This window comes from Onychostoma macrolepis, chromosome 07, assembly GCF_012432095.1.
Source record: "Onychostoma macrolepis isolate SWU-2019 chromosome 07, ASM1243209v1, whole genome shotgun sequence".
Taxonomy (NCBI): Eukaryota; Metazoa; Chordata; class Actinopteri; order Cypriniformes; family Cyprinidae; genus Onychostoma; species Onychostoma macrolepis.
The window spans coordinates 7307136-7320014 of record NC_081161.1 but is presented as its reverse complement, the minus strand read 5'-3'; the positions used below and the strand labels follow the sequence as shown (position 1 = coordinate 7320014).

Here is a 12879-nt window from a genome sequence, read left to right as displayed (position 1 = left end):
GCCATCCCTCACCCCCCAAAACAGCCTCTAATCCCAGCTCTGACCTTGCTTTAGACACGTATCATTTCAGCCCCAGATAAACAGTCCTGCTGGCCATTATCATTGATCTGCATGGGGCACCATGTCACCAAAAGTCCAGAGGTAATCACCCCTGAAACTGATACCTCTTGGTTGCTTCAGAGCTTAAACTTGGTGTTGACAGAAAGGGTGCTGTTCATGTTGTCCCAGAGCATGGGAGCATGCCCAGCATCTATTTGTATCACATCCATTTAAAACCATAGAATAAACAAGCCATCTCACCCTTTGTCTTTTTAGACACCGTGATTGTTTGAAGCACACAGCATGATCCACTTACGCACAAACACACATACTGAGATATGGAAAGCAGACTGTAAAAACTTAGTGTGAGGGGACAAAGGGGAAGCAGGTTTACCTGATCTGACTGTTATCCTTTATGTTCCTGTAACAGCTGCTTTTATCTCATACCTCATCCAACTGGAGCTCCAACAGCAAAACCTACACAACTCACTCTGTCAGAACAAGTGCGCCTGTCAGCCTGACATGAAACTTGGAGACAGATCACGTGGACGCCTCACAATCCTAGTGATGTGCTGGGTATTATTACAGGCTGTTGGACAGGGCTGGGGGAGGAACTGGAAGTGGATTTGTCAGGCTGGAATAAAGGTGCAGCTTGAAAATCTCCCTGTCCCGTTCTCTCTCCCTCTGATCGATCAGAGAGAGTTCAGGATCATGTGACTAAGGGATTTGAGGGTCTGTGTGGTCCAAAGGTTTATGCGAGATTAATGTAGTACAGGCAGGTCTTAATGGCTTCAGCTCAGAGTTGACGAGAAGCTAAACCAAAACTACTACATGGTCTGTAATATAAGCTGTGCAAGTTTCTTTGAATGCCTTTCTACATTGAGGCTGTAAATGCTTGTGTAAATAATGAATGACTACCACTCTGTTTTCTTGCACCTGTGAGTCTATTTGATGGCTCAGAGGTGTTTTGCTATCAAGAGGCTCTTTGTACAATGTAATTGCAAACAATGTATTAGGTTATAGTTCAGTACAGTCAATGAAACTTAATTGGCTTAAACATTAACCCTAAAACTGGCAACGTATCCTGTGGGAAACAAACATTTAAGAGGCTGTGGAGAGAAGCAGTGAAAGTGTAGGTCTTATTTCTTGGTTGTGAACATTTAGATGAGGTGACTTTCGTTTCTACATTTTTTTTTTTTTTCGCTCACAGGAAGCATTTAAAACTGCATGGCCGCCTGTAGTGGGAAATCTACTCACCCTCCAATAAAAGTTGATCTAGTTCACATATTTACACATGTTGGAGGGGACTTACCCGTTTAAAAAGCTGTTATTCAGCATTAGCTTATTAGGTTTAGATTGAAATTGTATTAATTAAATGCTTGCATTTTTTGTAATCTGTCTCTAAATGTTTGTATCTCAGGGGATACGCTGCACTTTTAGGGGTATAAATCAAGATATAAAAACATATATAGACTCTGTGATTTTGTGGCTTTTGTTGTAGAAAATCATATCTTTTTGTAATCTTGACAAAACACATATTGTTGGAAAGGTCTGACAGTCAAGGTTCCATATTTGGTAACTGTTTTGTAATAGAAGTGATATTGTGACAGAAAACTGCATTTAAAAAAAATCTATAGAGTTTGGGTGTAACCTAGTGGTCATTTTTGGTATAGTGCCCAAACAAAATCTCACAGGAACCACAATTGTTGTGATATAAGCTTCAAATTTGGAACACAACTGAATTAGACATATGGCTTTGATTTCATAGAAATTTTAGAGTTCAACATATTTTATAAAATACTTATTTTATATAAAATAAAATTAAAATAGTACGCTACATTATCTTTATTGTAAACTTAAACTTCTATAACTTTTTTTATACTTTCGTTTTTTGAAATGCTTTCACTTCAGCAATAATCTGCTATGTGTCTTCTTTAAAAAGAGACCAACCTTAGGTTTGTATTCCAAAGCGTTCAGGAATTACAACCATGTCGTAACAAGCACTGATAAACACGTGTTCTGTTTTCAGTTAATTTATACCCTCAAACTGGCAACGTATCCTGCGGGATACAAACATTAAAATCCAAATTAAAAGTCATGCTTTGAAAAAAAAAAAAAAAAGTTGTATGATTTGTGTCCCAATAAGGAAATATGGAAAATAATATGGAAAATATAAATAAATTAATTTTCTGATGTCTCTTTATGGTCTTGTCCTTTTTAGGGTTAAATAAAAAAAGACACCATAACCATCAATAATAGCACTTCATATTAACAACAACAAAAAAAAAAATCTTTATTTTTGCTACTTTTTCACAGGTTCATTTCTTCTCCATATTTTGTGCTACTCTTGTCTTACTCTTCAAATTCTGCTGATAGTGTTGCCTCCCATATGAGAAATTGCTTGTGTTATCCTAATTTTTAAGACACGTTAGCTAACAGGATATGCAAAAGTAAACATTTACATGTATGTACAGTGGGGGAAAAAATTATTTGATCCCCTGCTGATTTTGAATGTTTGCCCACTGACAAAGAAATGATCAGTCTATAATTTTAATGAACAGTGAGAGACAGAATAACAACAAAAAAAAAAAATCCAGAAAAACGCATTTTAAAAAAGTTATAAATTGATTTGCATTTTAATGAGTGAAATAAGTATTTGATCCCTACGCAAAACATGACTTAGTACTTTGTGGCAAAACCCTTGCTGGCAATCACAGAGGTCAGACGTTTCTTGTAGTTGGCCAGCAGGTTTGCACACATCTCAGGAGGGATTTTGTCCCACTCCTCTTTGCAGATCCTCTCCAAGTCATTAAGGTTTCGAGGCTGATGTTTGGCAACTCAAACCTTCAGCTCCCTCCACAGATTTTCTATGGGATTGAGGTCTAGAGACTGACGGCCACTCCAGGACCTTCATGTGCTTCTTGAGCCACTCCTTTGTTGCTTTGGCCATGTGTTCTGGGTCATTGTCATGCTGGAATACCCATCCACGACCCATTTTCAATGCCCTGGCCCTGACGGTACATGGCCCTGTCCATCGTCCCTTTGATGCGGTGCAGTTGTTCTGTCCCCTTAGCAGAAAAACACCCACAAAGCATAATGTTTCTGGATGGTGTTCTTGAGGTCATTGGCAGCATTCCTCCTCCTCCAAACACGGCGAGTTGAGTTGATGCCAAAGAGCTCGAATTTGGTCTCATCTGACCACAACACTTTCATCCAGTTCTCCTCTGAATCACTGGCAAACTTCAGACGGGCTGTACATGTGCTTTCTTGAGCAGGGGACCTTGCGGGCGCTGCAGGATTTCAGTCCTTCACGGCGTAGTGTGTTGCCAAATGTTTTCTTGGTGACTATGGTCCCAAATGCCTTGAGATCATTGACAAGATCCTCCCGTGTAGTTCTGGGCTGATTCCTCACCGTTCTCATGATCATTGAAACTCCACGAGGTGAGATCTTTCATGGAGCCCCAGACCGAGGGAGATTGACAGTTATTTTGTGTTTCTTCCATTTGCGAATATTCGCACCGACTGTTGTCACCTTCTTCTCATCAAGCTGCTTGGCGATGGTCTTGTAGCCCATTCCAGCCTTGTGTGGGTCTACAATCTTGTCCCTGACATCCTTGGACAGCTCTTTGGTCTTGGCCACGGTGGAGAGTTTGGAATCTGATTGATTGATTGGTTATGTGGACAGGTTTCTTTTATACAGGTTATACACTCCCTTTAAGAGAGTGCTCCTAATCTCAGCTCCTTACCTGTATAAAAGACACCTGGGAGCCAGAAATCTTGCTGATTGATAGGGAATCAAACACTTATTTCACTCATTAAAATGCAAATCATTTTATAACTTTTTTGAAATGTGTTTTTCTGGATTTTTTTTGTTGTTGTTGTTGTTGTTATTCTGTCTCTCACTGTTCAAATAAACCTACCTTTAAAAATTATAGACTGATCATTTCTTTGTCAGTGAGCAAATGTACAAAATCAGCAGGGGATCAAATCATTTTTTCACCCCACTGTATATGTAATTGATGTATATATGTATATTTACTGACATGTCTTATTGCTTGATTGAGCTTGTAAGACCGCTGTGAGAACATTGTGCGGTTCAAGCTTCTGTGCAAATCATACATTTCCTATGGAAATGAGCATGAAATTACAAATTTAAGGACAGGCTATGACAGTGATGCAGATAGGAATCACAGGACCCATGTTTATACCCCTCTTTATATTAAAAATACCAGTTTGTCTCAAACAAAACAAACTGTATTTAATTGTCATTTACTCTGTATAACCCCTACATCTTATGCTTTTACTAGAATTGTTATTTGTATTGCAGCACTTCACATGTTACTGTCTCCTTAGGATGAATTGTTTTGTGCCCTGACATTCCTTTGGATAAAGTCATTTGCTAAATTAGCAAATATAAATGTTTCTGTCTCCTTTTAGGGCCCAGGATAACATTCCTGGTTGCCCCCTTCTGGTTGGAATCAGAATCCATTCCTGCAGTAAACAATTCAATGATGGAATAAATAAATGCTGCAATTAAAAAAATCCATTTTAAAACGACTGATATTAAAAATACTAATGTTAGACTGTGTCTTGCTGCTGGATAGGGAGAGACCGTTCATAAGCGCTCACCCTTTCCCAAACATGGGCTGGAAATCTGCTTCACTATGGGCGTCTGGAGTCTCTGCATCATTTCCTGTTTGCCTGGACAGTGAGAAGACAGAGCAGCATGCGCAGTAGCAGGATAAGACTAGAGCACAGGAAAAATGAATCGGTGGGTTTCTTACGTTAGCATTACTGCAACAGATTTGATGTCATGTTGAATAGGTGGCATCTATTTGTAACTGTTCATTATAATTGCTGGTAAAGGGCAACATTAAACAGACAAAAAACCACTCAATGCATCACGATAAAAAAAAAACTGTTAAGGTCTTTGAAAATCGCATATTAATGTGTTTATGTGTTGCATTAAGAGAAAGAAAAGTCAGGTCATTTATTCATAATGTTCTAAATGTTAGTAATCTTATTGAAGCACTTACCGAGCCTTAGATCTTACAGAACTCTGTGTCCTCTCTGCAGCTGCACTGCAATTATAAACCCATGAAGTTCTCCCAGGAAAGAAATGAAGGGAAAAACCCCACTCAGTTCTGCCCCCCAGTGATGAATGAGATATGGCACATGGAATTCACTTAGCAAAGAGAGAAAACAGCAGAGTTGGTTTGCCACCTTACGCCTAAAATCAAAACACGTGGCTATAAAATTACAAAGTCACTTACCTTTCACAGATGTTTAGCATTATTTCAGTAGACATAGGTTTATGAGGTTTTAAAAAATGCAACATTTTTTCTTCCTCTGTCATTATTCATTATTGCCCCCTTGTGGAGATGTGCACATGTGTCCTTGAATAAGAAGGTACTGTGGCCACAAAAAGTATTTGGAAACACAAAAATGTATGGATGTCATTATATTGGATAACATAATATCAAACTAAGGTATTTTTAAACAACACATTACTTTCCAAAATGAAAACAAAAAAGAAAAAAATTCTTACAATAAGGCATCATTTGTTAACATTAGTTAATGTATTAACTAATATGAACAATATTAGCCTGCACTATTTATTAATCTTTGTTAATGTTAGTTTATAAAAATAGTTGTTCATTGTTTATTCATGTTAGTTCCCAGTGCATTAACGAATGTTAACAAACACAACTCGTGATTTTAATAATGCATTAGTAAATGCTAGTAAAAGATTAATAGAAGTATTGTTCATGTTAACTGATGTAGTTAACTAATGAACCTTATTGTAAAGTGTTACCCAAAATGCTGGCGTTAGCATTTGTGGGAGGTAGGTGGCCATTTCAATCATATGGATTTAATTTAATACAAGGTGCACCAAAGCTGACTTGAAACAGTTTGGGTCACTAAATCAGTATAAATAAATAAATAAATAAAATAAAAATCTAATCTGAATATACGTATAGGCCCTGAACTATAAATGTGTTGTGTTGATTGCTGGTCCATATTCACTAACAGGAGTGAAGATTTATGAGGTGTCAATGAGTGAGGCAGTGTCAGGGAATCACAGTCACCACCAACGACACTCACCAGATCACAATCACCTGATTACTGAGCACCGCCACCTGTCTCCACTCATCAAGAGCGCTATATCAACGCACTCCTCACAAGCTGTCACTGGCTGATCTCAAACTTTGTATGTTGAACTTACCTGACCCACTTACCTTTGTCTGCATCCTAGTTGTTCCTGTGTCCTGATCTTCCTTCTCCACCGTCTTCTCTCTACGTTGTTCCTGTTGGATCTCCTGGATAAGGAAAAAGGCTCGCTTGAACATTCCCATATCCTCACGCACTCACCTGGACTCCATCTCGCTTCGTTCCCCTGCCTATGTTCGATAAACCTGCTGTTGATTTCACTTACCTCTGTGTCCCTTGTATATCTGCTGATGGGCAGGTGGCATCAGTCCCAGACAGTGTTGGGCTAGTTACACAAAGAATGTAATATTACTCATTACTAGTTACTCCTTTCAAAAGAAATATTGTTACTTATAACTTTCTGGCAACAATGATTAGTTACATCACATTTTCTTCACGCCCCACAGAAGTTACTAACTAAGAATGTTACTAACAGCATATTTCTGGCTCCTCATTTGACCAAAATCCACATTGGATCGCAGTCAGAAGTTATTACAAATAAAGTGTTGTATTAATCTCATTAATTGTCATGTGTAGCTTGTAATTTCTAGTTGTAATTTCTCCGTTACCCATATATGATTATGTTTCATTATGTATTTTATCAAATCACATAAGTTTGTAAGAAACAGTTTAATTTTCCAAAAAGATTTTTAATTATAGTAGTATAATGTACCACGTGCTGATCAGAGGGATGTGGGTGGCATGTAATGCCAGCGTAAAGTTCAGCCACAACTTACACAACAGTGTTCAGATCATCTTTTTTCCTGACAAAATCAATATAATGCAATATTTCTATCTGCTGAATGTAAGCTTTTCCATATTCCAAGCTTGCCTGCTGCACTGAGGACATCACATGCATGTGCGAGTCGTGAAAATTATGAAAATAAATCTAGGAATTATTTGATTGTTGGATTTTAAATCAGTGGGGATGAGGCATCAAGAGTAACTAAGCAGTTTTATGGATGGTAACTGTAATATTATTACTGAAATCTTATTAGTAATTAGCTACACTACTAGTTACTGCAAAAAGTAATATTATTACAGTAACTAAGTTACTAGTAACTAGTTACTACCCAACACTGGTCCCAGAACACATTTGGAAATTCTTGGCAAAAAATTGTTGCCACAAGATGGAGCCATAGCATTACATTATGATAAGAGGAGGGTGCTTGACTGAATGAATACATTATTTTTAGCTGCAAGGTGCAAATTTTGGTTAGAGCATCTGACCACTGAGAAAAAGGCTTAATTAATTCCTTAATCAAATGCACATTCAAAAATAAGTGTGTATGCTTTGGTTGGGGTTTCAGATATTTCAAATTTCTCCACCAAAATTAGTTTTCAAATTAGTCAAAGTGCCTATTTTTACCTGGTAGTAAACAGGCTCTTGCAAGCAAAAATTGTGTTTGTCTGGTGAGGTAACCATAGTAACAGTGCATTTTTCATTCAGATAATCCAGATGGAACATTGAGAAAACAGAAAACCTGTCATGCTCTCTGTAAGTTTCTGTTTTGTATATTGTCTCTGTTTATTTAAACTTTCTGGAATTTTCTGAATGTGTCAAACTTTCCAGCCTTATTGTGGAGGCCTACTCTAAATAATTGAGCTTATCTGCCACTTAAACATAAAGAGCAAAGCAGCTTTGGAGGAAATAGTTTACTAATGGAAGGCGACAGCAGGAACATCTACCTTTTCATCCTGTATTCAATGGACAGTTCTTAAATGAAGATTTTCTGTTTTTCTGACTCTTGTATGCGTTCATCTGTGATTAGCTTCATGTGGTGTTTTGTTTATATGAGTGTAACAGTCAAAGTGCATTTCGGAAGTTCCATCTCATTAGGACAGGAATGAAAATGATGTGTTTAAGTGGAATGTCCTATGGAGCGCCTCTCACCTCTGCTCTACATCCCACAAACCCACCCCCTGCAGAGGTCCCGTTAAACACAGGTCCTGGCCCATTCCCCCTTAAAATACAGATAACCCACTTTGTATGAAGTGAGTAAGGTATGGAAAACAGAAAGAAGGAATGCACTTGGCACCCCATTTGCTAGGCACCCCAGGGTCTTTAACATGTAATAACCCAGACCAGGTGCTGATCATCTGTCTGTCCACTCGGCAATCCGGATGAGGAACAATAGAGAGACACTTTCCTTTTACTACCTTCACTTCCTATGGAACAAACAGACGAGGTCCAGAAGACGTCAGCTTTAATTGTATGCAGGTTTTATTGAATGACAACATTAATCCATTTCACACACAAACACACAAATAAAATAGATCCCATTTACAAATATATAATTGCATAAAAAGTTATCCTATACCACAGCTTGAGACATCCTTGACATAAATGAATAATAGATATAACGCTACCTTCAATGCCCTTATTTTTTCCCTGTACAAAAATAGCTCTATCTCTGTAAGTAGTATAAAGTAATATAAAACAATTAAATAGTAATATCTTTGACCATTTTTTTTTTTTTTCAAATATACATATACTTGCAATAAAAAATGAAATAGATTGCACATATCTCTATAATAACAACAACAACAATGTTCAAGTAAGTTAGAATACAATCCTTGTGGACTGGCACAGACAGTTCACATAATCAAAAGCATTCATCCAGCTTACAGTGTCCAAAAATGTGATTCCAAATGAGAAACACCTTCATTGGCATTTTAAAAGTCTCTCTGTGTATTCCTTTCCAGATTCGTGAATCTTTACCCATTGGATCAGCTTGAAGTCCAAAGACGTTCTGACACAGTCACTGGACAGGGACAGCTAAACTAGGGGCTGTAATCCCACCGACTGGTTCACCAGGAGGGCAGTCCATTTGTCCCAGGAGAGGAGGTTCTGCTTTTCCCTGAGGCCAGTCCACTTCAGTGCAACGATATCTTGCTCATAGTTTCTCAGTTTCTCCATCTGCGTCCTCACTTGTTTTCAACAGCTGCTGTTGTTTCTGCGCTTCTCTTTGCTGATTTCTCTTCCGAGGACAGCCTTCAGAAGGCAAGATTGCTCTTCCAGCCCCTGTGCTTGGAAAAGAATGCGCTGGAGAACTCTTGGCAGGAGTCTGAGGCATTTCTAGAATTTCATAGTTGGCCGGCGAGCCTCTGTCGCCGCGTCTCCGAGCGCTCCCACCCCATGCGCTCACGTCCGTCTGAGCAGCGCTTCCAGCTTGTGCAGCCGCGACTGAGAGTTTGAGCTGCTCCACACCGTCCGCAGCCTGCTGCCCTCCTGTCGCAGTGTCATTACGTTCTCTGGAACGGACCTTCGCCGCCGGCCGTACCCGAAGGGATTGATCTTGTCAGCGGGTGCATTCCCGATCTTCAGCTTGTTGTTGAGGTCATGGAGACGGTGTGCCAGCACATGCACCGTGCAGGTGCCAAGCGAGCAGCCCGCTCTCCTGGACTGGTTGATGGAGTTCTTGGAGCGTTTTGTCCTAATGCTGATGTCAGTGCTGGAAAGGCAGACAAGGGAAGAGGACATTAATGCCTGCCCGGAGTTCCTGAGCAATTGCTTTTGGCTTGCAGCCTTAGTTTAACGTTCCTAGGCTGACAAGTTTGTACACCAACTTCATCATGTGAAACCACACTTAACTTAGAGAAAACAATGACATAATTTACAGCTGCTAATGCTTGGTAATTCTTACCTGGAATGTGGCCTTAAGTTGTCTTTGACATCGTCCGGTCTAACAAACTGGCTGTTGTCTAAAGTCCTCAGTGCAGCAAGGCTCAAATCCCTTTTTGATCTCTGCAGCCGGACACTAAGTATCAAGAAGAGAAAATGTGTTTGTTAGAAACTTTCCAACCAATTCCAAACATGACTAAAAGCCTGAAATCAAATCACATCAGCTTACCTTCTTTTCAGGTCATGTTTGGCACTGTCCACACCGGGTGCAACGGTGGCCAGCAGGCAGCAGCAGAAGATTGACTGCAGTATCAGTTGCATCGTGACTCAAATCTTGAAGGAAAAAGCAAATGAATCATCTGTTAGATATCCTCTTTGAAAGAAAGCAGCTGAAACCTCCAATAACCTGCATGCAACTCCCCTACTCTGTGCCAACCATGCTTTGCTCACGCTTGCACAAGGGTCCAAAATCCAAGCTATTTACACTCATCGTGCATTTATTTACAATGTCAAGCTGAGGTCGCACTTTCTATGAATAAGTAAACTTGCAACTATGCTACAGGTCTCTTATAAGCCCTAAAAGGGACAATGATGTATAAAACAGTGGGTTTTTACAAAACAGGGTGTCCTTAACTCCATCAGTACCTAATTTTAAAAAGTCACTCAAATTCACTTCAAATCAGATTAGGTTTTTGCCTAACAGACAGAAGCAAGTTCCCTGGCTTATAGATGCAAAACTGGGGCTCAGTTTCTTAAATAACTACAGATAACCTGTGCATATGAGCCTTGACCCTAAAAGAAAAGGCACTCAGCAGCTAACAGAAACACATAAGCTTCCTTTAAAAATGCATACCTGTGTTGAAGTACTCTTGGGTTGGCTTCAGAAGTCCGTGTAGAAAGTAATCCAGAGGTGTTTCACTTGCTCTTAGTGCTGTGGCAGCGGTGATACTCTGCTTATAGTCTGACTCTCCACAGCAGGCGTAAGTGCATTTATACTGCAGGGAGACGGTGGGAGGGGCAAGTAACACGCTCTCTCATCCCAGCTCTTCATTTCTGTAGTTCAGGGTGGCCACCTGAATTAGAGCATGAAAGAGAATAAGAAAACGAAACTGGGGATATTGATGGGTTATTGCTGAAATAACTTAATGGATTGATATCAGAGTTTCTGGGAATAAGAAGCAACCACCAATCTGGGGAATTCTTTGAAAAATCCCAACATTACAATGAATTTAGTTTCTTCTATTACATTTCTCTTGATTAAAAAAAAAACAAATCTGGACGTACAAAAATCTGGCTGGGGTACAACTGTTATCTGTGTGTCAGACAAACACAAAAAGACAAATCTTTAACTACTTTGACATGAAATTAATATTCTGCATAAAAATAATGGCCAATACAATTAATTTGGATTTACACAAAATATAATATATAATTTTTAACAGTCCAAAAAGTTAACTAATCAATAAAACTAGTATGAGAGATTTTTTTTTATCGATATTGAAAGACAAATATAATGATTGTAACAGTGTTAGAAAGGGCTACATTGATTAAACTGATATTGATAGTGTTTATTTTCTAATCGACAGTTGATCTATGACTACTAAAGTACCTTTGAGTTACACTTGTCAGATTTTCTATGTAAGAGGTAAGACTCTCTATTTCTGGATATGTAAACACAGATAACGGTACGTTTAAATTTTTGGGAGAATGCCTACTGACCTTCAACTAGTTTGTAAATGTTTTTCCCCTCACTTTAGACTACATCAAATTAAATTCTTCCGATAAAATAACTACTAAAATTAATTTGTATAATTTTTCATAGAATAGCCAACATGTATTTCACAAAAATGTAATTAGCTCATGTTAATTACTGTGCAACCCTGGTTTATCCTTATATGGGAAGTCAAAGATTGCACAACATTCACTCACGGACACCATCCAGTTGTTTGCCTCTCAGCCCATATATGGTAAATAATGTTTGCTAAATCAATATGTCACAGCCATCACAAGGATTGTTGATATTTGATGAAGTATGATGAGGGAACCCATAGATGCAGGTGGGAAATAGGTCTACCTGAGTGTCATGCTCAGGAATGCTACAGTTACAATGAGTCACTGAACACCCTGATGTCACGATGAGTTTTCATCTCTATGTTGGCAATTTCACACTGTTGTTGGTTTGGAGTGATCATGTGTAAACAGACGAAAAATAGTCAGAAATTTGAAAACAGACATTCCTTGAGAATACCATTGAGTTCACTAACAAAAATTACCATTATATTACCATGGTATTTTTGGTACTGCCTTGTTAAATACAATATCACATGAATATGGTAATCATTCAGTAACACCGTATATATATATCAAAGTATCATCACATGTGTATGTATATCTAGCAGAGTTGTACATTTGTAAAGGTTATGCGTTATTATTTTGTTGAACAGATAACCTAAAGAACTGTATTAGAATAGTTTATTCTGATTATTCAATAATAAATGCAACTAACTTTGTATCTTTTACCAAGAATTGGTTTTTATTGGCTTAAATTTTTTTTTTTTGGCTAAATCGACTATTTAATATGTTTATTTTAGTTTTTCAGTGACAAATGGATGGCCGATTACAAAAACATACACTGAATTAAAATTTCATTATTATTTGTGAGGGTCTGTTGTAACAAATATGTAGAGTGTTTTAACTTTTCTAGTGAATTATGGGCTTTTTTTCACTGCTATGAGCTAATATGAACAGTGCCATATTCAACAGTTAGTCTGCATATTTCCCGATATACACTTTCCTGTTCTATTCTGCATAAATGAGATTGCATATGGTCCATGTGTAACCATTTTAATGATAGCTGGTATTACTTGTTTACTAACTGGATGATGTAAGGTCATAAACTGGTCCAAAGGATCTAGATAAGCTGGAATACATTTCTCCCACCCAAAAAATAAATAAATAACAAATTGTGTTCAACGCTGTTCATTATTATCACATATTGTATGAAA

At 38.2% G+C, this 12879-nt stretch overlaps 2 protein-coding genes across 2 annotated transcripts in view; both read right to left on the bottom strand.

The window, feature by feature from the left end:
- Window positions 1–4784, bottom strand: part of ampd3a (adenosine monophosphate deaminase 3a) — a 28784-nt gene extending 24000 nt beyond the window's left edge. Inside the window, exon 1 of the mRNA XM_058781905.1 lies at window positions 4669–4784. Within this exon, the coding sequence (XP_058637888.1) occupies window positions 4669–4729 (61 nt within the window). The 5' untranslated portion in view covers window positions 4730–4784. The remainder of the gene's footprint in view (window positions 1–4668) is intronic.
- A 3666-nt stretch (window positions 4785–8450) lies between these two features.
- Window positions 8451–10892, bottom strand: adma (adrenomedullin a). Its single transcript, XM_058783124.1, has 4 exons — window positions 10728–10892; window positions 10104–10207; window positions 9897–10010; window positions 8451–9704 (listed from the first exon to the last, which is right to left on the bottom strand). The coding sequence occupies exons 2-4, from the start codon at window positions 10193–10195 to the stop codon at window positions 9395–9397; spliced, it is 516 nt and encodes a 171-aa protein (XP_058639107.1). The 5' UTR covers window positions 10196–10207; window positions 10728–10892; the 3' UTR covers window positions 8451–9394.
- Between the last annotated feature and the right edge of the window lie 1987 nt (window positions 10893–12879).

Coding starts and splice junctions, on each gene's coding strand:
- adma (XM_058783124.1), bottom strand. CDS start 10,195: ATGCAACTGATACTGCAGTCAATCTTCTGCTGCTGCCTGCTGGCCACC. Junction 10,011..10,103: donor AAACATGACCTGAAAAGAAG/GTAAGCTGATGT, acceptor CTTGATACTTAG/TGTCCGGCTGCAGAGATCAA. Junction 9,705..9,896: donor AACTTAAGGCCACATTCCAG/GTAAGAATTACC, acceptor CTGCCTTTCCAG/CACTGACATCAGCATTAGGA.